The following is a 26,147-nucleotide window of genomic DNA, read 5'->3' on the forward strand; positions in this document are numbered from 1 at the left end:
GTTAACTTAGTCCTTTTAGAAGCTGATGCACTAACTTCTTTCTGAATGGTAAATTCTTCTGTTGCTGATGTCCTAACACCATCTTGACCTTGGGCTAAAGTCTCCCTGTGCTTCCATTATGTGGTCCCCCTGCCCCCTGCAAAATTCTGATGACATTTCTCGTTCCTAAACTAGAATATCCTCTATTTGGATTCCTTTTTCATTCTATAACCAGATAAAGGAGACTTTTTCAGAGAGCTTTATACTGCTTGACCAAAGAACATACTGAAAATCTCCACTTTGAAGTTATTTTTTTTTTCTTTTGACCAAAGCTTAAGTGAAGCAAACTTTTGGCTTTATTGTACCCAAGATCAGCTTGACTTTTAGTGGCCATCAAGTATTATAGGGGAGGATTGGAAACAGAGTGAAAGAATGATGTATAAAGTAGTTTTTCACATTTCTGTTTTTGAAATTGCACCTTTCATTGGTAAAGATTCCCAATCGATATTCTCCTAGGCCTCTGGTCATCAGCTGTGGAATGTTTGTGCAAATACGTTTTGTGGAGGATGTAAGCAATATTGTTTGTGAAATTTTATTTCTGTGTCCTATATATAAAAGTTATCTTTGGTCACTCTCAGCATCTGAGAGCTTTTAAGTCCTTGAGATATTCCAAGGTTTTATATCACTTTGTTAAAGAACACAGAAGAGTGAGAAAAAGAACCAAGGAGAGGTACAGGTTTAGCTTGTATATGTTAAAATTAATACGTTGAGGTAACTAACAAATCCTGTAAAATAAAGTACATTGCTGACTTTGCCATGTTTCTAGCCCCCCACTGTAGAATCCTACTGGAATACTACCAGGTAGCTTTGGCACTGCAGTTACTATTTAATGGGAAAAAGTATTTAATACACTTAACAAAAATCAAAGATTTTGAGCAGTGAACTTAACTGCTCATCTTTTTAACTTGTGTGAAGTCACTCCAAATTAAAATGTCAATTAGTGTGGACACTTTAACATATATATATATTTCATTGGTGCAAAGCTATTTCAGGATCAATACAAAGTTATGTTTATTTTGAAGGGACAAACTCCTATGACCATGCAGGACCTCTAGAAGAGAAAATGTTATACGTATTTTATATGGCCAGTTGTCTCTTCTTGAACTATAATGTAAATCTGAGTCCAGTCATATTATAGGCATCATTAGCTAAGTTCTTAGGGAAATGCAAGCATGTATGAATAAGTCATTGAGAATGAGTGGATGACAGGCATAAAAATACTGCTTAATGCAGTTTATTTTTCCAAAATAAAAATAGCTTTTTTCTTTTCATATAATAAAATGATACACATTATAAAATGTGTTTAGTACAGTTTAACATGAGCTGATTGAAGAATCTGACAGGATTAAAACATGTATCAGTTAATCATTACTGCCAAACTTGATAAACTGAGTGAATCGGTAGAGGTGTGACTAACTCTCACTGTATTTTCTCAGACTTTTTAATCAGCATTGTTCAGCATTTTGTTCAGTTCCAGTTTGTGAGACCACTGTCAGCAGAGCACATCAATAACTGCAGAGCTAGGAAACACAAAATCCCATATGAAGAGTGGATCAACTGCTTGTTGCTTTTCTCCTCCAATCTTTATTTTAAAAGTTTTAACCTAGCAGTGTGGGAATTTGGGAGTACTTTTTAAAACTTTTTTCTTTGCTTCAGGTTTTTTTTAATCCCCTTCATAAAAAGATTCCAGGCTCTAGAACCCTGTGCGGTGCTTGTTTGAGGAGTCCTACAGTCTCAGTCCTTTAGTTACTACCTTAGATTCTTGTGAGAGGGTGAGGGTTTTAAATGGTCAGACCTGGTTTCTTCAGTCACAGGTGAACAGGAACATCCTACATCCATACTAAGGGCTCTGGTTTTGCCAGATACTAAAGAACTTTTGCCAGTGATTTATCTCTGTAATTCCTCTCTCCTTCACTTGGCCTTTTTTCTTTATCTTCCAGTTACTGATTTTTAGAATTTCAGCTCCAGAAAACCTGATGTATGATGGTCCTGTCCTTCAAGGATCAGTAGTTGAGAGTCCTGGTTCTCTGTCCATTCAGCCTTACATTTCAGGAGGAGATAGGGAGCTGTATTTCATCCCTCCTAATTAAAAGAGCCTATATCTTAAGTTCCTCGTGACTGATACGGTCTAGCTAGATTTTCTAGTGTATAATACACTTTGCTTCCTGCCTATTAGTAAAAGCCAGGAGGAAGAATGGCTCACTTGGAAAGATTTCCTGACTTCTCAGAGAAGGTGGAAAAAATACTGAGATCTACCACTTCCTCCCTGTTTTTCTCTTCCAAGTCAATCTTGTCTGGTCCCCAGTGATACTGAATTGGCGTATTAGGGTAGAACTGCTGGTCACACCTAGGCAGTGAAGACAGAGAATCTGGCTAATTCTTTTTGTTTTTATGGATTTGTAACATTGTGGCAAAAGTACCTAGAAAAGACTAAATGCAATTGTTTTCTTATATAAATAATTACTGTGACGTACTTCCCAGGGTGCCTTTCCTCCTGGTGTTTTCTAGGTAAGCTACAAAGGGTTTAATCTGTATTTGCTTCCACTGCTGGTTAAAAAAAGAGGGAGAACAGTGATTTTCCTTTATCTAACTATCTATACTCATGAAGATCAGAATTGATGAACATTTTACAAAGGTAAAATCAGCCCAGAGGGACTGGAGGTGAGAAGTAGAAAAATCAAAGATTCTTTCTAGCTGCTTAGCCAAGAATCTGTAAAATTTTTCTCAAGCCCCAGAATCTACAGATGTATGGTTTTCTGCTTAACATGGAAGCCCAGTGCCCAGCAGGCATCTTAATCCATTAAGGCAGTTAAATCAAAATACCTTCATGTGGAAAAAGGCATCTCCCTTCCTCTTTTCTGCTTTATCCACATGTAATTCAGGCCCCAAGCCAGTTGCCTTGTGTCCATCCGGATAGTTGAAGTAGAGTAGAGGGCTGGCGCCCTCCTTTACTACACAGAAGAAATGCTAGGACTAGCCAGTGACCCCCTGGCTTTACTTGTGTACAAAGTGCTATTGTTCCTTTTGAGATTTCCAGTGATTTGTTTGCCAAGCAACTGTTTGCTATAGATTTAGTCTTCTGTGAAAGAAACAGGAGGGGCTGGCTTAAGCCCCTCACAGAAATGATTAGTCTTCTCTGGTGAATGTGGAGATTGGACATCCATGGTCCACCCTTGCAGGTGGCTTGGGAGCCACAGACAAGGTTTTGTTTAGTATGCATGACAAATGGCCTTAAGATGTTTTTCTTTCTGGTATGATAAGTTGTAATAAACTGACCCTAAAGAATACAGTGGTTCATACACTATAGTTAACTGTGTTTTTATGAAGCAAAACCCAAAGCTCTGTTGTTCTAGCTCTGTTCTGGGAGGTTGAATGAAAGGTTGCTGTGCTGGTCTGTTTCATTGCCATCTGTGTGAAGAAGTGAATCTTTCCATGCACAAGGAGACTTGAGCCAACTGAGTTTCTTTTTTCCAACACAGTTGCCAGGTTTCTTGTGCAAAGCTCAGTTACTTCTCCTAGAAGTAACTTTAGAGCCTTTCAGAGCCTTCAGTGATAGCAACCAGCCTGCTGTGGAACATGTGCCATAGGTTCGTCACCGCTGGTCTAGGCCTTCCGAGAGAGTGGGGCACACACCACTGACCAGGGTGGAATGTAACCCATCTTCACCCTTAACACTCTTTGTTACTTCAGCATTGTTTACCCAGTAGCTGGAATTACAAAACGCTTCCCTGCTGAGGCTTCACAGAACACTGGAAATCCACCCTGCATACTCAGTCTTGATGATCTCTGTATAGAGACAGCTAACAGTAAGAGAAGGGGGAAAGAGATAGAAGAGAGCAGTGCTTGTGGGAGAGCTGAGGTCTTACTTTTTTGTTGTTGGTCTGTATTTTTCCACTGACCAAATTAACCTGCAAATGACTTTGCAAGGTGTGCTCTGATGTTAACACCTCCCATGCTGTAGTGTTAGTGTAATTTGGGAAAATGAGTAAAGGGGAAATGTAAATTAAAAAATTTTAATTAAAAAAAAAAAAGCTTACTCTTTTCCATATTGCTAATTTAATTGAGAAAAAAGCCCAGCTGACAAACAGGATAGTCTTACCTTCTAGATGTTTCTGCTGCTTCCTCGTTTGACTTACTCCTCTGTTGCCTGTATTTCCTATTAACGAGAAGATAAATCTTAAATCCTGGCAGAACCATATTAAACAGCTTTGGGGTTGAATATTGATTTGGGGTAATGTACTGATCCCTGCACACAGAGTCTCCTCTACTTTCTAGAAAACGTGTGGTGTTACTTTACACATTATGACTCCCTAAGTCATAGCAAACATACACCCGAATAACACTTGCCTGAATCAGTAATTTCATGAAGTATTGCGTTATTCTGATTTTTGATGTTTTTCTTCTTCTGTATTGTTAGGTAGCCTCCTATAAAATAGAGTAGTTTATTGACTGGAGGTGTTGGTTTGTTCTGAAATGTAGTTGTTCCTGCAGAGCCAGGACAAATAAATACATTTTGTCAATTTTTACCAGCTCAGAAGATTACCTTTTGTCTGGTTTTCTCCTTTTTTAAAATATCATTGTGGTCGTGTGGGTTATTATCAATTCGTTGTGTTTTAGTCAGCATCATATATAATCCTCACAGTTTTGACAGTAGGAAAGGGGACTGTTCGGACCGATTCCCATGTTTCTTTGCTTGATACCATATATTTAAATTATGGAAATCCTTAAACATAAAAAATACATAAACAAATATAGTGAACCTCCAGTATACCTGTCAGTGAGACAACAATTTTCAGTACTTTCCAATTTTATTCTATCCCCACAGCTTTGTTGACCCCTAGATTGTGACTACATTGGTATTTGAAAGCTTCTTTGTTGTCTAGTGGGAAAGCTTTCCCAACCCTACACCTGGCAGCATCCATTTCTCTTAGAAGCCCTGATTGCCTTTATAAGGAAAGATATCAAATACTGGTCTTGACATAAGGGCTATGGAAAGTTTTGGTGGATGGGTTGTGTTGGTACTGGGTATTGAACCAGGGACCAGGGCCTTCACACTGAGCTATATATCCAGGCTTCTTTTCATTTTATTTTATTTTTTTTATTTATTTGTTTGTTTGTTTGTTTATTTATTTATTTATTTTGAGGCAAGGTTTCACTGTTTCCCAGGCTGGGCTCACTAGCATGCCTTTTTAAAAGTTTTTTAATTTGAATTTTCTTCACTTTCCCATCATGTGCCTCCTTATAAAAGTAGCCTGATAAACAGTTACTCTCAAGTAGTGGAGAAATTGTACTTCTCAAGGGTGGAACTAGAACATTTATATTTCTGTTTTAGCCAGGGATTTAGCTCAGTAGTTCTGCCACCTGCCTCACAAGTGTGAAGTCCTGAGTTTGATCCCCAGTACCCCCACAAAATACCAATCCTGTATATTTCTATTTTAATCAGTCAAAATGTTAGGCATAGCTTACTGATTATTCAAATGTTAATACATCAGTATTTTTGGTAAAGGATTTTTTAAAATATAATTTTGAAATACCAACTTGCCTCTATAAGGAAATCATTTGGTAAATATATGACCTATATTTTATACCACATTCTGGTTTTTTAGCATTTAACACATTTTTCTCATAGTAATAATGCAAATGATAAAATATATTGTAGATTGAATATTGCTAATCCAAAAGTCAAAAATCCTAAATGCCCGAAAATGTGAGTTTTTTTTAACATTAACATGATGCCACAAATGGAAACTTGACACCGTGAAACTGTGTCATGCACAGAAGCATTAAAAATATTGTGCACAGCTGGGCATGGTGGCTCATGCCTGTAATCCCAGCACTTGGGAGGCTGAGGCAGGAGGATCCCTATGAGTTCAAGACCAGCTTGGGCTACATAGTGAATTCCAGGTCAGTCTCAACTACCTAGTGAGACCCTGTCTCAAAAAAAAAAGAAAAAGAAAATAAAAATATTGTGTACAATTACTTTAAGCTTTGTGATATAGCTATATATGAAACATAAATTTTGTAGTTAGATTAGGTCCCATTCCCAAAATACCTCATTTGTACATGTGCAGATATCCCAAAATCTGAAGAAAACTAAGTGATTTAGATACCCAACCAGTATTGGTCTCTATATATGATTTTTTTTCTCTTTTTTTTGAAACAAGGTTTTCCTATGTTCAGAGTGACTTTGAACTCACTAGGTAGTCCAGCCTAGCCTCATACTCACAGTGATTCCCCTGCCTCAGCCTCCTGAGTGCTAGGATTACAACTATGCATCACCATGCCTGGACTATATATGGTTTTCAAGATGGACTGAACCCAAATTGCTTCCTTTCCCTCCTGATGCCCAGTGAAATGAAATGTATAGAAATGAGAAATGAAGAAAGCAGCAATAATAAATAGGAGGACCACCAAAGGATGGCAGTTAGACAGATTTCCAGACCTTTATTTGGGAGCCAGAAGGCCCAACTGTACCCTCTCTCACATCACCATACCTGTTTCTTTCATCCTTGAACTTGAACTACAGGTAGCTGGCCTGAATCCCAGATAAAACAGCAGGCAGGTTTTCTTTAGAAAAATTGAAAAAAGCTAAGACTTCTAAAGTGCCTGTTCTGTTCCCAGAACAAAAGAGAAAAAGCCATCTTCTTTCTGGCATTTAGACCCACTGCCTCCCCACCCACTCCTGGAGCACTGCCGTCAGCCTGTGCCAGCCTACACACAGCACGCTCTCTCCCTGTCATCCCCCCTGAGTGCACACCAGCCAGGAAATAGGAGATCCGAGTTGCCTGGTGAGTCACACTGCTTTGGAGATGAGTGAGCAGCCCAAAGATCACCAGGCATGTGAAGGGCTAATGGCAGGAACAGGAGACCAAATGCCCAGAAAAATAACATCACCACTGGGAAAGAAAACAGATGCTCGGAGAGAACTTTATTTTTAAAAAAGAACTCAGGGATACAAGATAATGCCACACCCATTAAACGAGTAGGAGGACACAGCTCTCAGCTTGAAAGAGCACACCATGTGCAGGAATGAGAAAATCCAACGTCATACCATGACACAGCCTCTCAAAACTGCAGATCTTTAGGATAAACAAGATTCAAAAGTCATGCACATACCATGCCAGACTGAGATGAAACCCTTAAGGCTTTAAGACAGTAAAGCTTGAGAAAAAATATACACACTTTGGGGAAAAAATATCCAACCAAAGAATCTGTGTCCTGCTGTGCTACTTAAGGGTGAGTGCAGAATAAAGTTGTTTTCAAACATCCAATGGCTCAGAGTTGACCCTCCCTTGGAATTAAAAGAAGTGAGTGAATTGCACTTCACCAGAAACTTTCTTAAGGAACAGAAATTGGGTATTTTGCCAAGCAAAATGGGCCACACCTGTAATATAAGCTGCTCAGAAGCCTAAGACAGGAGGATGGCAGGTTCAAGGCCAGCCTGGACAATTTAGACTTTGTCTCAAAATAAAAGATAAAAAGAGGCCAGGGGCTGGGGATTTAGCTCACTGGTTCCGCCATCTGCCTTGCAAGCGCAGGGACCCAAGTTCGATCCCCAGTACCAAAAAAAAAAGAGAGAGAGAGACCAGGTGTGGTGGCACACACCTGTAATCCCTGCACTCAGGAGTCTGAGGCAGGAGGATCACTGTGAGTTCGAGACCACCTGGAATACATAGTGAGTTCCAGGTCAGTCTCAACTACATAGTGAGACCCTGTCTCAAAAAACAAACAAAAAATAAAAAGAGGCTGAGGAGTGTAGCTCAGTGATAGAGCACTTGCCTAAGATGCATAAGGCCCAGAAGGAGGGAGAAATTCAGCACATAACCTTTCATAAATATTTTCATTTGAAGCTGGACTTGGTGGCGCATGCCTATAATCCTAGTTTTACAGAGGCGGAGCCAGGCGAATCACCAAGAGTTTGAGGCCAGCCTGGGCTGCATAGTGAGTACAAGGCCAGCCTGAACTACATAATCAAGACCGTGCCCCCCAAAATTTTATCATTTGAGGTTTGTGTTTTTATCTCATTACTGTCAAAATTGTTTATTTTAATCCTGTTTTGTTTTGTTTTGGTACCAGGGAATCGAACTCGGTCCTTGGGGTTGCAAGGCAGGCGGCAGAACCGCTGAGCTAAATCCCCACCCCAAAATTGTTTATTGTAGAAAGAATAAGAAGGGATTGCATACAATAAGTAGCTGTGGATTCATTCCAAACAGTAAATTATAGAGTGACTGTGACCAATAGCAACTGGTTGAAATCAGCCATACGTTGCCCGGGTAACTAACGTAATTTCTCATGTTTCCCGGTAACCCCCACATTGTGATCACAGCTGACTGACACACCCTGTGGCCAGCAAGGCCAGCAGATTCTCTCAACAGGACTGAAGTGACATCTGTAACTTATATTAAAAGTATTATTCTGATTGCCGTGTTGAGATTAGACTTGGAGGTGGAATAGTAGGGCAAGAGTAGAGGCAGAGAGCCCAGTGGGACCGTCACAGCAAGGTCCCAGGCGAATGACTGGCTCCAACATGGTGGTCACAGTGGAGAGGGCTCAGACTGCAGGTCTCAGCTGAGGTAGAGCAGACAAGGTTTCCTGACTGATCGTGTGGGCTGAGCAAGAGAGGAGTAAAGGTGTTTTGCTTGAGCAGTAGGAAGGGAGGAATGGGTTGAGGGAAAAGAGTAGGAGGGAACTTGTAGGTGTTTTTCAAGTATGTTTGGCCCCAGTGAAGATGTCAGTAACTTGGAGATACATATGTGTCTGCAATTCCGGAAAAGGTCTGGCCTGAGGATAGAAGAAGGACTGGTTGGAGTATAAACTATTTAACAAGACTGCTCAGAAGTGAATGATACAGACCCGAAGGATGGTGCCCTAAGGAGTACAGCAGTGTTTCGGGAGCAGGGAGATGGAAGAAAGGCTCCAGAAAGGGAGCAGCCTGTGTGTGGTGTGAGAACATGGTTCCCCAGAAACCAGGCGAAGAAAGGTTCAGCAACAGTTCATCACCGGTGTTGTGCTGCTGAGGACCCATAGTGTGACCACTAAATGTCACTTGGGTTTGGCAGCATGAGAGTCCATTTTTTCCTCGAAAATTCTCTGTGGCTTTTCCCAGGCAGCTATTCAGGCGTTGGGACATAAACCCTCAAGTTCCTTGGTCTTAACTACTTGAAAAGGAAACAGTGAGGCACTTCTTTTGGCTTACAGGGGCATTATGAAAAGTACTGGTGTACCGAGAGAGTACAGACTAAGAAAATGTGGACGTCTCTGCTTCAGAGGATTATGCGAACACATCTTTTCTTTGTTCATGCTGAAAGGTTAAGAGCCGCAGTGCTTTTAAATCTGATCAAATTACAAGCATTTAATAAAACTGAGCTAATATTAATATGGTTATTGAATAAAAATGAAAAAAGCCTTATGCAGTGTCAATAATACATCTTTGTATGAATTTTTCTTCTTGCCTCCATAGGTATGGTCTGAATATGCGTTGCTTGGCAGCCCGGGTCAACTACAAGACTTTGATTGTCATCTGTGCACTCTTCACTTTGGTCACAGTACTTTTGTGGAATAAGTGTTCCAGTGATAGAGCGATCCAGTTTCCACGACATTTGAATAGTGGCTTCAGAGTGGATGGATTAGATAAAAGAGCAGCAGCATCGGAGAGCAACCACTACGTAAACCATGGGGCCAGACAGCAGTTGGAGGAGGCCTTTCCCCAGGAGCAGCAGAAAGCGCCCCCTGTCGTCGGGGGTTTCAATAGCAATAGGGGAAGCAAGGTGTTAGGGCTCAAATACGAGGAAATTGACTGTCTCATAAATGATGAACACACAATTAAAGGGAGACGAGAGGGGAATGAAGTCTTTCTTCCATTCACATGGGTAGAGAAATACTTTGACGTTTATGGAAAGGTGGTTCAGTATGACGGCTACGAGCGGTTTGAATTCTCTCACAGCTATTCCAAAGTCTATGCACAGAGAGCCCCTTATCACCCCGATGGTGTGTTCATGTCCTTTGAAGGCTACAACGTGGAAGTCCGAGACAGAGTCAAGTGCATAAGTGGGGTTGAAGGTTAGTATCTGTCTGCTCTACTCGCATGTTTCTAGCCTTCTTGTGTCGAGGACTAAGAAGCTGTCACTGATTACATAACAGGCACACAGGTAGTGCCAAGAGACCTTTCAGGGCTCTGCCTCACCAAGAGGGAATAGGTAGGTCTGAGCCTAGCACAGCTTTATGGGTGGTGTGACTTAAGAGCCGCAGTAACACTGCGCTTGCATAAATACGATGATTCCATTACCCTGCCTCAGAATCTGTAGTTCTCATTACTGAGGGCAAGGCACAGCATGTCAGCAGGTCTTGCTTGTAAATGTAAAGTTGGCTGCGGCGGTTGGGATCAGAAACGTCTCCCTACAGCTCTTGTGCTTAAGGCTTGGTCCCCAATGCGATAGCATCCAGAGGTTGGGCCTTTTTGCGGTGAGGAGACCATGAGGCCTCCAGCCTCATCATGTAGTGGGCTTCAGGAGGCAAGGCCTGGCTGGCGGAAGTGGGTCATGGGGGTGTGCCCTTGAAGGGCATATTTTGTCCCTGGCCCCTTCTCATTCTCCTCTCTGCTTCCTGGCTGCCATGAGGTAAGCAGCTTGGCTTCGCCGCACCCTTCTGTCTCCACAGAAGTGGAGCCAGACAGCCTGCCACGGACTGAAACCTTTGAAACCATGAGCCGAAGTAGGTCTTTCTTCATTTAAGTTAATCTCCTCAGGCATTATATCACAGTGACAAAGAGCTAATACATTACCCTTCAAGAGGCAGTGGAAAAGGTAGAGAGACCACACTGGATGATTAACATCCCAGTGCTCTTGTTACCTGATAGACAGGTATCATCTCTGGGACAGGACTTCTAGTCCTCAGGACAAGGCAATATGTAGGCACTGTTTTTTTCTGAACTTGTACTAGCCTCCTGATGTCGATCCGTACTGTCTTTCACTGTCTTTGAAAACCTGAGGCATTTGGAGCTTCTTGTGGCTATATTAGTATACTTCAGAATTTGCTTTTCAAACATAGGATTAACCAGGAAAAAAAAATTAAATTTGCCTTTAAAATACATCATTTAAACCAGGGTAATTATTTCATTTTCCTTACTTTGCTATAAAGTGATTTAAGTTTCAATTTTCATTTTGCTACTAAGATTGATTTAATATTTTTTATAAAATCTGTCAAAATAAGCTTTCTATTTATTAAATATTTTCCCTTTGGAATAAAGTGCACCTTCCTGGGGATGTGCATATTTTCAGACTTCCCCCAGGTCCAATGCGTATGATCTGTGTCTGAAGTTAGTCGTGTTTAAGCATTGGAAAATTGAAGTCTGTACATTCTGATGCAGAGTCTCCCCTTTGTTTTTATTATTTATATAAGTTTTTAAACATTTACCAATTGTTTAGAAGAAGGAAGGGAACAAATTCACCTGTGCTGTATCGCACTTCCTCAAGATCATTATTACCCTTTCTGTAGATTCCTTGAAGGTTTTTATAGTTAGGTATATGCTTATCCTGCTTTTAATGATATTTCCTGCGCAAGGACTTGGGGCAGTGATACCTCACTTTACAAATTTAATTTGTCTTACAATTTTGGGGAAGATGACCACGTTGGTATTTGTGTCACCCGATGCAGAGTTTGCAAACAGAAACAATTTTGCTGAACCCTTTTTGTTGGCAAACCAAATTGCTTGCAAACAAGTGTTCATGAACTGAGGTTTACTATTGCTATAGTAGTTTGGTAGAGTCTTGAGCTGTCCCCGTGGCTGGACATCCTGGGTGGCAGCCTGGAGGAGCTACTGTGAAAGGGAGCAGTCACAGGGCAAGACAGAGCCAGGTACAGGGCCGGCTGGTCTTGCTTTTGTAACAAGCCTTTGAGAGAACCGACCCAGGTCCTGGGAGAGTTGCACTGACTCCTTCTGGGGAGAATCTCACCTCCCACACCGCCATGCTGGGGACCACATTTCAACACATGAGCCATCAGAGGACAGACTTAGAGGCTTACACTGTACTGGAGCCATGGCTGTCCCTAGTTCCTTGAAATTGCAGTAAACCACCTACAATTTTGTAGATCCCATTGTCCATTGTGCCTGTCAGATACTTGTTAATTCTTTGTAGAACTACAATAAGAGTTCATCTCTCAAAGCAGACAACATGATTCAATAGTCCACTACTCTGTGCAGTGTAGTGATATAAGTCCCAAGTAGGAAATTAGTAAAACACTAATACCAGGCACTGAAATTTTTGCTTTTCATCTTGAGATAATCCATTAATGGATTAAGAATCTATGGTCAAAAGCGCAAGGACTCGAGTTCAATCCCCAGTACCCCCCCAAAAAAAAGTCTATGGTCAAATGTAAAACTTTATTCAATTTTTTAAAAAACGCTCCTTATTTATAAGGGATTTTTTGTTTTGTTTTGGGTTTTTTTTTGTGATTCAGGGTCTCTCTACATAGTTCAGGCTGGCCTTAAATTCACTATGTGGCCCACGCTGGCCTTGAACCTATGGCAGTCCTTCTGCCTCAGCCTCCAGAGTGCTGGCATTACAGGTATTTGCCATCATATCCACCTAAGAATTATATTTTGATAAGAAAGATATAAAAAAGAATTTCAAACTTTATATTTTAGCTTGCCTGGATATAACTTATCTTAGGCATATATTTTAACTGTCAGATGCTGTACTTAATTATTAGATCATACCTTGACATTGGAGGGAGAGTCAGATAAGTAGTTAGGATGACTGTTAAGTACAAATGTTAAAGAAAAATTCAGGATTAATATTTAGAATAAAATGTGACATATGTGCTTCTGAACTGTACAAAATTTAAATCTGTGAAACAGGAATATGAAAGATGTATAATAGAAGTGCATAAAGAATCTATGAATAGTTTATAACATGGCGTTGCTATGAACAAATAATGAGAATGAGTGAATACCCAACATCTGCTTAATTTGGTACTAATTTCTAGCTCAGAAGTTGCTGATAACCCTAAAACCTAGCACTAAAGGACTTTATTCAGAAGAGGCTTGTAAAGTCTGAGTATGAGTATTTGTTTTGTTTCTGTTTTTATAGGTGTGCCATTATCGACACAATGGGGACCTCAAGGCTATTTCTACCCGATCCAGATTGCGCAGTATGGGTTAAGTCATTACAGCAAAAATCTAACTGAGAAACCCCCTCATATCGAGGTGTATGAAACAGCAGAAGACACGGACAAAAACAGCAAAACTAATGACTGGACCGTGCCCAAGGGCTGCTTTATGGCCAGTGTGGCTGACAAGTCTAGATTCACCAATGTTAAGCAGTTCATTGCCCCAGGTAAGTAATATACTGTATGTGACTGCTGATTTTATACTGATTTATGGCACTGCTACTCCCTTAAAATTTTAGTATATTTTTTGCGGGGGGCAGGTACCAGGTATTGAACTTGGGTCCTCGTGCTTCCCAGGCAGGTGGCAGAACCACTGAGCCAAATCCCCAGCCCATAAAATTTTAATACAGTTGTACAAAACATGTTAGCAGTGCTGGGGATTTAGCTTAGTGGTTCCAGTGCATGCCTTACAAGTGCAAGGGCCCGAGTTCAATTCCTGGTAACAACAACAACAAAAAAAAACATGTTAGCAGACCATTTATTTTATATTCATAATAAATGGTGTCACCCAAGTGAAATCCCTGAAGAAGAAGCAGCTAAAAGACCAAGGTTGTGGAAAAGGAGAAAAAAGGAGTCTTTATTTACTGTGTGAAGAGTCACTCTTTAGATTGAATGTTGTGATCCACATTACTGAGTAGGGATCAGTATCCCAGAAGAGTAAGTCCATGGTGTTTGTCTTGTTTTGTTTTGCAGTGCTGGGGGTCAAACTCATATACTAGGCACGTGTTCTACCATTGCAGCTGCCCCCCAGCTCGGTTTATTGTCGCATTTCAGCACAGTGTAGTCATACCTCAGTGCTCTGATGATTTGAAACTTGTCAGATTTGGAGATCAGAGGAGATCATGCACATTCAGGGTGGTATGGCCATAGACTCAAATTTGATACTATACATGTTTTGACAGAAATGTTGTCCCAGAACTTTTTTTTTTTTTTTTTGATACTCAACACGTGCAAGCTGGAACTGTCCTTGTCAATGGCCTCCTGACCCACTACCCTTTCCAGCCACAACCATTTCTTTGGTGCTTGTCATGCCTCTCAGAACCATAGTCAAGTCCCAAGGTACCACTGTAGTTTAATTTTTAAACTATTCTCTACTGAAGTAGAAAAATCTTTTATGGAGAGCTATACTTTTCTTCGCATAGCTTTCACCAAAAGCTTTTTATTTTTTCAAGAAAATGTAATATTACCAAATAGACCTGCTTCCATATTGAATTTTGCTAATGTACTAAATTACCTCAAACTTCATATAACACCATTTTCATTAATAAAATCATTTATAAAATCAAATTAACTTTATGCAACATTTCCCCTTTTACTAAGATGGTCTCATTAATTAGGATGTAATGTATTTTCTGTGCTGATCAATATCCATGAGAATTAATGAGTCCATTACTTAAAAAGACAGTGAAATCATCTTAGCACCTCAGGCTTAATTCTCTTTGGGAGAAATATTATCAAGATCAGAATTCATCCCCTCCTCTCCTCCAGCCCTACACTTGGTAAACAGAAAAGAAAAAAGGTTGCAAGACCTTTTCTGTATTCTCTCCTTGTCCTTATTGATGACTGTGTAACTTACAGACCTTGAAAGCCACAATACAAAGCTACTCATTCTAGATGGCCTTAAGTAATGGATTTATGAGTTTTTAATGCAGTGCAAATAACAGATGACCTTTAGTTTTTATTCTGTGACTAGCACTTCTTTTCCCCCCAAAGCATTCTGTGATATTCCAGTACATAGGGCCTCTTTGCTTATTGTAAAACAACAGGCTTGGCTGGTGAGAAATTACAAGAAAACGTTTAAGAATATTTGGCTTGTGATACCTAAGAGGTTATTGCAGCAGAAATTTGTCACACCAAGCCAAAGAAGTTTGAGTTTCAGATTTACACAAAGAACTTAGTTTATATTAGTTAATATGTGGTCTAGATTAAATAGGAGCCCTCATCCTGATCTGCACAAGCGGGAGAGGCTTCTTAGAAGAGCTTTTGGACACTGTCCTGTTCAGAGCAGTGGTTTTCATGGGAGACTCTTCGGTGCCCTGGGTTATACAGCAGATAGATAGACTCCCACATCCTATGTGAGATCCTCATGTTAGCCCTTCATTGAACTGCAGCCAGTAGCTGGAGAGAGAACTTCCTCAGATGATTTGAAGCCTGGAGAGCAGCGGCCAGTGGGCCGCGTCTAACCAAGATTGGATGCGTGTTGTAAGTGTGCGAGCTGGGAGAAGGCGTGTGGTTTGACCACCTGAGTGTGCTCACGTCACACGCTACGAGGCAGGAGGGGGGGTGGGTGGAGAGTCCCAGAGGTTTTCCTCAGTGAAGCTGAAGAGGGCAGGAAGAAGTGAGGCTGCTCTACTGAAGCAGCGTGAGAGCTGAGGCCTTCAGAAAGCATAGACTCACTGGAGATGGGTTCAGGTACCACCCTGAGTTTCTAAAGAAAGGAGGGCGTGTGCATGAAAGCATAGGCTTAGTGAGGTGAGACTCTGGAGACCCATGGCTGAATGCTGTTGCCCTTTCATTCTTTTATTTCTTTGTGTTGAGGTACTTTTCCTGAAACAAAAATCATCTAAAGAACCATTATTTGAGTCTGTAGGATATTTTTACTGTTTTGTTAAATAATGTTTTCGATTCCTGCTTGTAAGATTGAATGAATTGAAACATGATGCTAGTCTTACTCTGTTAAATTACATCAGCTTTCCTCTCCCAGAGCACTGTTTCCTTCCCGAGACCTTCTCTGTCTCACTACTGTTCTTTCGCAGGCTCCTTGTGAGCTTCTCTTCAGCCCACTACGTCTCTGTGCCCTCAAGGCTGAGTGCAGGCCTCCCTTCAGCAGGGTGGGCTGTCACTTCCGTGAGCGGGTGCTGACCGTGTGTGTCACAGGAGAAAACATGGATTGAAAGGCTTTTTTAGCGTTATTGAAATATCAACAAATACGATTTTACATACAATGAAGCACTTTTATATATTCATTTATTCATTAAGTTTATCGGTACATTTTAGGTATACAGTACAGTTACATTCATCATTGGGAATTTTTACCTGTACACAATCTATCTTGGTTCTTATTTTTCCCCCCATTCCCCTGCCCTCCCTTCAACCCCTCTACTTCTCCCTATTTACAAAGACTTTGTTTCCATTTTTTCCTTTCCCTTCTTTCTTTCCCCTTCCCCTGTGGACCTTTTTCTGTTTTACATTATCTTTACATTTTTATATTTTACATTATTTTTACATTTTACATTATACATTTTTGTCCTCATTTGCACATTGTTCCTCACACCAGAGAAACTTTGGTATTTACACCTGTGCGTCCTGTTTATTTCACGTAAGTGTATGGCCTCATTGTGCATTCATTTAGCTATAATGTTTCTAGTTTCTCATTCTTTGTGGCTGAGTAGTACTCCATTTTATATTTTTAAAAGCATCTTTAGGGCTGGGGATTTAGCTCAGCGGTTCAGTGGCCTGCCTCCTAAGCGCAAGGACCTGAGTTCAATACCCGGTACCAAAAAAAAAAAGCACATCTTTATTCAGTCACTAGTTGATGGGCAATTAGGCTATTTCCATGTTTTAGCTAATACAGACTGCTGCTATAAACATGGGTGTTCTTTTGGGAAGATACTCAGCAAGGGAGTAGCTGGGTCAAATGGGACCTCTAATCCTAGTTTTTTTAGGTATCTCCATACTGATTTCCACAGTGGTTGCCCCATTCTGCACTCCCACCAACAATGGAGAAGGGTTCCTATCTCCCCACAACCCCACCAGCATTTGTTATTGGTTGATTTCTTGATAGAAGCCATTTTTTGTGGGGGTGAGGTGGAATCTCAGTGCTGTTTTCATCTGCATCTCTTGGATGACCAGTGATGTGGAACATTTTTTCACATGTTTATTTGCTGTTTCTACTTTTGTCTGAGAAATGTGTGTTCATTTCATATGCCCATTTTTTAATTGGGTTTTTTAATTTGGGAGGTTTGATTTTTTTTTTTTTTAAGCTCCTTATACAGTCTAGATAGTAGACCTCTGACAAACAGCTGGTAAAAAAATTATTCCCCATATTGTGGGTTGTCTCTTCACTCTGTTGGTGATTTCTCTTGCTGTGCAGAAGCTTTTTGTTTATTTTTGTTTTTTGAGACAGGGTCTCACTGTGTAATTGAGACTGACCTTGAACTCACTATGTGGCCCAGGCTGGCAATCCACCTGCCTCAGCCTCCTGAGTGCTGGGATTACAGGCGTGTGCCACCAGGCCCAGCTTTAGCTTTTGTCTTTTGATGATGTCCTTTCAGATAAATGTGAGATGGAATTTCATTGTGGTTTTGATTTGCAGTACCTTGGTGGTTAGGAATGTCACATGCCTTTTGGCCTTTTGTATGTCTTCTCTGAAAAAATGTCTGTTCAAATCCTTTGCCTGTTGCTTAGATGACTTTTTTCCCATTGAGTTGTATGAGTTACAGGGTATATTCTGGATATTAACTCCTTGTTACATAAATGATTTACAAATATTTTCTCCCATTCTGTGTGTTATCCTTTCATCTGTTGATTACTTTTCTCTTCAGGAGCTTTGAACTTTGCTTTAGTTCCACTTACTTGTTTTTGCTTTTGCTACCTGTGCTTTTAGTGTCAAATTAAAACATCATTGACTAGACCAGTGTCAAGACTGCCTTTAAATTTTATCATCCTTTGTTGCCTAAGATATATACCACACTTACTGAGAATAAACAATTATAGTAACTCCTAGGAATGACTGCTCAGGAAGGGTTGAGGGTCATGAATTTCAAACAGTAGAAAAATGAAAATTCTGTATTAGTAGATTTGAAGCAGGGGTCCCCAGTGAGCATCATGTTTCCAGAGAGCTCAGAGCCTTGCTGGGTGTGTTTCCAGGCTGTTGTCAGCCATCCCATTTGCTCCTCCTCGTATCCTCCTGAATAATGGTGGCAGTTCATTGAAACTCATACATACATCTGTAAATTAAGAATTAAACATTGGTATGAAGACTACAACTCTTGATTGCTCAATTTAAATTGACTTCTGGCCGGGCGTGGTGGCACACACTTGTGATCCCAGCACTGGGGAGGCTGAGGCAGGAGGATCACTGAGTTTGAGACCAGCGTGGGCTACACAGTGAGTTCCAGGTCAGTCTCAACTACATAGTGAGACCCTGTGTCAAAAAACAAAAACAACAACAAAAATAAATAAATTAACTTCTGTCATTACTGCTGTAGGACTCAGTAACCCCCTCTGCTGGTGTTAAGGTTGTAGGAAAATTAAGTGGTTTTTGTTTAGTTTAGTTTTATTTTTAAGGTTATTGCCCAGGACACCATTTGTTGCTAAATTCTTTGGACTGATCTGATATATGAATGCATAATAATATGATTGATTGACCTATGCCGTTTCATTAAATTTTTATAAATAAAGTGAGAATTAGGACAGAACTCTGGGAGGAAATGGGTTCTTCTCCAACATCATCTCATTTGGACTTTTTAAGATGGGTCATCGTTAACCAGTTTGGCCAGAATAGATGTCGTCCTTATTGATGCTCTCTGATGGATGAGGCATTACCTTAATAATGAAGACTCAAGGCAGTGTGCTGTGCTGCATAGAACTTCATCTGGTGTGATTCATAAGTCACTGCAGAGTCCCGTAGCGTTTCAGGGACTCTGTATTGAGCTTCAGACTCCATTTCACTGTAGAAGCAGGAAAATGCCAGTTAAGAGAGAATACATTCTAACATTTTACCAGATAAAGTGAATTGGTACTGAATTAAAAGTTTACTTCTGAAGTTGATTTTTTAAAAGTCACCAAAGCAGGGGCCAGGGATTTAGCTCAGTGGTGCCGACCACTGCCATGTGAGTGCAAGATCCTGAGTTCGATTCTGGTACCACAGAAAAAGAAAAAAATGTCTCTCGAAGCATTATTGAGTGCATCAGAATATTCACATTCTTGAGGCAGCTTTCATAACTCTTTCAAGTGAAGAGATTCTAATTAGAGCCTTGGGCCACAGGGATCCAGTGTTGTAAGAGTTAAATGGTCAGCCAGGGCACTGGCGCTCTGTGTGCTGTGTGCACAGTGTCACACGGTCCTGGTGACGCGCTGAAGACTTGCCCAAAGTCTGTCCAAACCCGAGGTCTGATTTTTAACAGCAGGGCCTAAGAAATCACTTTTTCATTGATTGATGTTAAGGGTGCCACTCCCAGTATCATTTGTCTTTCCCATAGGCTTTAGATTCAGGAAACTTGGATTTTAGACCCTGCTGTACCACTCATCAGCTTTGGCCTTGGAAAACCATTTAACCTTGCAACACTTGCATATCTGATATGTAAAGTGCTTAGAATAATTTGAACTTTATCAGCCTCGGATTTTATGGCTCAAATGAGCTCATCTATGTTTTTGAAATTTTAAGCTGTATAAAGATTGATATTCATACTTCTCTTTACTATTTCAGGTTTATGTTATATATTCTGTTATTGTTCTTGCTGCAGTTTGGTTTTTCGCTGTTGTTTTGTTTGGGGTTTTTTTGGTACCAGGGTTTGAACTCGGCAGGCGCGGTCCCCTGCCCACCTGTCTGGTTTTAGTATGTTCCATTTCTTTTCTCAGTAGCTGTAGATGAGTAAGCTTCAGAAAATCAGGCTTCTGAGAGTTAGCCATCATTATACTATGTAGCTGTGCAAGGAAAATGTCCTGTCTAATAACTTGTCAGGTAAAACGGTCTTTGCTATTTTATTAGCATGAGATTATTAGTGATAATAATCACTGTCGTTAATTACTGTGTTTCAAGCAATTGTCTTTTTCTAAATTCTCACAATTGCCCTACAGAGAAATATCATCTCTCATATGTGAAGGAACTGAGACTCAAAAGAAGAGTATGTTCCATTCTCAGAACTAGTAATAGAGTAGGAAACCAAGTCTAAAGCTTTGCACCCATAGCCTGTGCTCCCTCTTCCCTCCTTACTTCTCATCATGTACATGAGCCCCAGCAATTCTTTCATAATTCCAGAGAATAGCAAGAACACCCTTGTTTTCAGCGTCAGATTAAGAACATGTATTGTGGGGCCAGACACAGCAGCCTGGTTCAACTCCTTGTACCTTGGGCAGGGCACTTCTGTGTGTCTTCGTCCTCGTCCTCAGGGTGGCAGTGGCACCAGTGACCCTGGTGGTGAAGATCATTTGGTGGAGTTAGTGTGTGTAGAGCACTTGGAACATGTTACGAGCACATATTAAATATTAATTAGATTATAAAGTGAGAATCCATATGTAGCTTTTCATTCTAAAACTTCTAGCCTCTCGTTTACAATACGTGCTGAGCCAGCTTTTGGCTTTTTTTCTCTTCTTTTTGCAGAATGGATATGATCAAATAGTCATTGATTATTGATCAGCTGGCGTTAGATCTAGAAAAAAACGTTTGATGGTTGATACCCGAGTTATTTGCTCTGAATCCTTTAGTGTAAACCAGCAGGGCAGAAGAGCTTTATTCCGTGCATCGTGATGTTCTTGAGGCGGTGGCAAGAATTTTCAGTCATGCTCAGAAACTCTCATGAACTCACCATTTCTATCATTTGTTTATGAATAATTTATTAAAAATAAAAATAATTTGATATACAAAGTAAGCAGTTAGAGAAAGTATATAATTTGCCAGTGTTATGATTTTGTATAGTCAGTGTTGTCGAAGACAAATTGCAATTATGTTTAATGCAAAAGTGCTTTGATTCTAACAACCGTTTGTTGATGCATTCCCCTCCACAGAAGCCAGCGAAGGTGTGTCCTTGCAACTGGGAAACACAAAAGATTTTATTATTTCCTTTGACCTCAAGTTCTTGACAAATGGGAGTGTGTCTGTGGTTCTAGAGACCACGGAAAAGAATCAGCTCTTCACTGTACATTATGTCTCAAACGCACAGCTCATTGCTTTTAAAGAGAGAGACGTGTACTATGGCATCGGGCCCAGAACTTCATGGAGCACAGTGACCAGGGACCTGGTCACTGACCTCAGGAAAGGAGTGGGTCTTTCCAACACAAAAGCTGTCAAGCCAACCAAAATAATGCCCAAAAAGGTGGTGAGGTTGATTGCAAAGGGGAAGGGATTCCTCGACAACATCACCATCTCTACCACAGCCCACATGGCTGCATTCTTCGCTGCTAGTGACTGGCTGGTGAGGAACCAGGATGACAGAGGGGGCTGGCCCATTATGGTGACCCGCAAGTTAGGGGAAGGCTTTAAGTCTTTAGGGCCGGGGTGGTACTCTGCCATGGCCCAAGGGCAAGCCATATCTGCACTGGTCAGGGCCTATCTCTTAACAAAAGACCACACGTTCCTCAGTTCAGCTCTACGGGCAACAGCCCCTTACAAGCTCCTGTCTGAGCAACATGGAGTCAAAGCTGTGTTTATGAATAAACACGATTGGTATGAAGAATACCCAACCACTCCCAGCTCCTTCGTTTTAAATGGCTTTATGTATTCCTTAATTGGGCTGTATGACTTAAAGGAAACCGCAGGGGAAAAGCTTGGCAAAGAAGCGAGGTCCTTGTACGAGCGTGGCATGGAGTCCCTCAAAGCCATGCTGCCTTTGTACGATACTGGCTCAGGAACCATCTACGACCTCCGACACTTCATGCTGGGTATCGCGCCCAACCTGGCCCGCTGGGACTACCACACCACCCACATCAACCAGCTGCAGCTGCTCAGTACCATCGACGAGTCCCCCATCTTCAAAGAATTTGTCAAGAGGTGGAAGAGCTACCTTAAAGGCAGCAGGGCAAAGCACAACTAGAGCTCACAACCAAAACCACGTTCAGCTCCTTGGAGCGAACCGTGGGCTCCATCTCAACGGAGCACAGGCACATTTTAAAAGGTTGTGTACTGGGCTTGGTGGTGATAGCGAAGTGATAAGTGACCCTTACAGACACTCTCCTGAAATGCTTGTGTTCTGTGGCTGGGTGTTCAGGGGCACAGGTGTGTTTAGAACAGAGTTTAGTCTGGGCTGAACCAGGCGCTAGTCTTCACCTTCTCTTCCCCTTGTGGGTCCCACCTGCTGTCCAGTCACTGAGATCAGATGGAGAGGCGAAAGGTAAGTAGCTCTCCCTGGCTGGCGCTTACCTGAAAACTTAGTATGGAGCGCTTTTAAAATGTGACTATTTATATTTATATTGAAAGCAGACTTTAAAACAATGATGTGCTGTAATACAGTAAATACGTACTTGTAGCCTGGATAGAAGACTGTACAACTATGAAAACAAGTATTTCTTTCCTGTAGAGCGAGTGAGCATTGGTTCAATTTGTTATATACAGAGAATATTTTGAATTGTGGGCTTTTTTGTTTTTGTTTTTTTGAAACGTGTAAATTAAAACACAGTGTTCAGGCTTCACCATTCTATAAACGTAAGCACAACTTAAAATGAAACTTGTTGACTGCACAAGAAATTACAAAAATGTTAATGTTTTGTGAAACTTGATCTATAATCAGTGAAAGTTTGATAATCAATTTGTCGCTTCATCAGTGCCCAAAGTGATGATTTCACTATTGAGGATTTTGTATTTAATTTCAGACTATGTGTTAAGAGTTTTATCCATCTTAGGGGGGATGTTTTTGAGGACGTTATGTGGAATGTTTATTACCGTCCTGATTTGGGGAAGGAAGGAGTAATTTTAAGCCCATCTTTACAGGACTTTTCCCCCTTTAAGGAACAATACTGGATTAAATATCACATACGTGAGTCATAGGTTTTTCCTGCCTAGCTTATTCTTGGCTATCACTTTTCAAATTGTTGGTTCTGTTGTTCTTCTTTGAAATTCAATTTTAATTTTTTCCAGCTATTAAATAAAAGATGCTACTTAGTTTGCTGCCCATTTATAATCAGATCTTTGTTGAGGTTATGGGTCCTACTGAACCTCACGTACCTAGGTTTCATAGGCCTTACCCATGGCAGTGTCTGCTATCGGGACTCAGGCATTAAGTTGAGGCCAGCGAGGGCCAGATTTGCTCTGGTCTTTGTTTTAGAGTCTAATAGGCCCTTGAACTGATCCTGTCAGGTACAGTTTGGAAATAGGAGAACCCCACATTTTCAAGGGACCGAAACACAACACAGTGTGACCTCAGATGTACCTGTAAGGACCAGGCGGGTTACCTGCCACACACTACATCTTAATTGAATCAGCCTACCAAGCACTACTCAGAAACTAGAAAATACCTGCATACAGATGTATGTGGTATATATGTTAGACATATTTATAGTATCCAGAGGGGCAGGATGAAGAAGAGACAGCCCTACACTGAAGACAATAAATGTTAAGCTGGCCATAGAAAAGTAAGCCTAACTCCCAGTTTATGTGATGACTCTTAATTCTGCCTGTAACACAAGCAGCTGTGGGTTATTAGGTTTCGCGTAAATTGCAATTATGTTTAATGCAAAAGTGCTTTGATTCTAACAACCGTTTGTTGATGCATTCCCCTCCACAGAAGCCAGCGAAGGTGTGTCCTTGCAACTGGGAAACACAAAAGATTTTATTATTTCCTTTGACCTCAAGTTCTTGACAAATGGGAGTGTGTCTGTGGTTCTAGAGACCACGGAAAAGAATCAGCTCTTCACTGTACATTATGTCTCAAACGCACAGCTCATTGCTTTTAAAGAGAGAGACGTGTACTATGGCATCGGGCCCAGAACTTCATGGAGCACAGTGACCAGGGACCTGGTCACTGACCTCAGGAAAGGAGTGGGTCTTTCCAACACAAAAGCTGTCAAGCCAACCAAAATAATGCCCAAAAAGGTGGTGAGGTTGATTGCAAAGGGGAAGGGATTCCTCGACAACATCACCATCTCTACCACAGCCCACATGGCTGCATTCTTCGCTGCTAGTGACTGGCTGGTGAGGAACCAGGATGACAGAGGGGGCTGGCCCATTATGGTGACCCGCAAGTTAGGGGAAGGCTTTAAGTCTTTAGGGCCGGGGTGGTACTCTGCCATGGCCCAAGGGCAAGCCATATCTGCACTGGTCAGGGCCTATCTCTTAACAAAAGACCACACGTTCCTCAGTTCAGCTCTACGGGCAACAGCCCCTTACAAGCTCCTGTCTGAGCAACATGGAGTCAAAGCTGTGTTTATGAATAAACACGATTGGTATGAAGAATACCCAACCACTCCCAGCTCCTTCGTTTTAAATGGCTTTATGTATTCCTTAATTGGGCTGTATGACTTAAAGGAAACCGCAGGGGAAAAGCTTGGCAAAGAAGCGAGGTCCTTGTACGAGCGTGGCATGGAGTCCCTCAAAGCCATGCTGCCTTTGTACGATACTGGCTCAGGAACCATCTACGACCTCCGACACTTCATGCTGGGTATCGCGCCCAACCTGGCCCGCTGGGACTACCACACCACCCACATCAACCAGCTGCAGCTGCTCAGTACCATCGACGAGTCCCCCATCTTCAAAGAATTTGTCAAGAGGTGGAAGAGCTACCTTAAAGGCAGCAGGGCAAAGCACAACTAGAGCTCACAACCAAAACCACGTTCAGCTCCTTGGAGTGAACCGTGGGCTCCATCTCAACGGAGCACAGGCACATTTTAAAAGGTTGTGTACTGGGCTTGGTGGTGATAGCGAAGTGATAAGTGACCCTTACAGACACTCTCCTGAAATGCTTGTGTTCTGTGGCTGGGTGTTCAGGGGCACAGGTGTGTTTAGAACAGAGTTTAGTCTGGGCTGAACCAGGCGCTAGTCTTCACCTTCTCTTCCCCTTGTGGGTCCCACCTGCTGTCCAGTCACTGAGATCAGATGGAGAGGCGAAAGGTAAGTAGCTCTCCCTGGCTGGCGCTTACCTGAAAACTTAGTATGGAGCGCTTTTAAAATGTGACTATTTATATTTATATTGAAAGCAGACTTTAAAACAATGATGTGCTGTAATACAGTAAATACGTACTTGTAGCCTGGATAGAAGACTGTACAACTATGAAAACAAGTATTTCTTTCCTGTAGAGCGAGTGAGCATTGGTTCAATTTGTTATATACAGAGAATATTTTGAATTGTGGGCTTTTTTGTTTTTGTTTTTTTGAAACGTGTAAATTAAAACACAGTGTTCAGGCTTCACCATTCTATAAACGTAAGCACAACTTAAAATGAAACTTGTTGACTGCACAAGAAATTACAAAAATGTTAATGTTTTGTGAAACTTGATCTATAATCAGTGAAAGTTTGATAATCAATTTGTCGCTTCATCAGTGCCCAAAGTGATGATTTCACTATTGAGGATTTTGTATTTAATTTCAGACTATGTGTTAAGAGTTTTATCCATCTTAGGGGGGATGTTTTTGAGGACGTTATGTGGAATGTTTATTACCGTCCTGATTTGGGGAAGGAGTAATTTTAAGCCCATCTTTACAGGACTTTTCCCCCTTTAAGGAACAATACTGGATTAAATATCACATACGTGAGTCATAGGTTTTTCCTGCCTAGCTTATTCTTGGCTATCACTTTTCAAATTGTTGGTTCTGTTGTTCTTCTTTGAAATTCAATTTTAATTTTTTCCAGCTATTAAATAAAAGATGCTACTTAGTTTGCTGCCCATTTATAATCAGATCTTTGTTGAGGTTATGGGTCCTACTGAACCTCACGTACCTAGGTTTCATAGGCCTTACCCATGGCAGTGTCTGCTATCGGGACTCAGGCATTAAGTTGAGGCCAGCGAGGGCCAGATTTGCTCTGGTCTTTGTTTTAGAGTCTAATAGGCCCTTGAACTGATCCTGTCAGGTACAGTTTGGAAATAGGAGAACCCCACATTTTCAAGGGACCGAAACACAACACAGTGTGACCTCAGATGTACCTGTAAGGACCAGGCGGGTTACCTGCCACACACTACATCTTAATTGAATCAGCCTACCAAGCACTACTCAGAAACTAGAAAATACCTGCATACAGATGTATGTGGTATATATGTTAGACATATTTATAGTATCCAGAGGGGCAGGATGA

General features: G+C 41.2%; 2 protein-coding genes across 2 annotated transcripts in view; both read left to right on the forward strand.

The window, feature by feature from the left end:
* Positions 1-23,561, forward strand: part of Glce (glucuronic acid epimerase) — a 48,858-nt gene extending 25,297 nt beyond the window's left edge. The window contains exons 2-4 of the mRNA XM_033756106.1: positions 9,500-10,098; positions 13,128-13,373; positions 20,935-23,561. Of these exons, the coding sequence (XP_033611997.1) occupies positions 9,513-10,098; positions 13,128-13,373; positions 20,935-21,959 (1,857 nt within the window). The 5' untranslated portion in view covers positions 9,500-9,512 and the 3' untranslated portion in view covers positions 21,960-23,561. The remainder of the gene's footprint in view (positions 1-9,499; positions 10,099-13,127; positions 13,374-20,934) is intronic.
* A 62-nt stretch (positions 23,562-23,623) lies between these two features.
* Positions 23,624-24,751, forward strand: LOC104864778 (D-glucuronyl C5-epimerase-like; the record flags this gene model as incomplete). Its single annotated transcript, XM_033756061.1, has 1 exon — positions 23,624-24,751. A coding segment is annotated over one exon (1,047 nt), but the record flags the coding sequence as incomplete, so codon positions are not given.
* Positions 24,752-26,147: the final 1,396 nt, after the last annotated feature.

This window comes from Fukomys damarensis, unplaced genomic scaffold (genome assembly GCF_012274545.1).
Source record: "Fukomys damarensis isolate Sample0158 unplaced genomic scaffold, DMR_v1.0_HiC HiC_scaffold_25, whole genome shotgun sequence".
Lineage (NCBI taxonomy): Eukaryota > Metazoa > Chordata > Mammalia > Rodentia > Bathyergidae > Fukomys > Fukomys damarensis.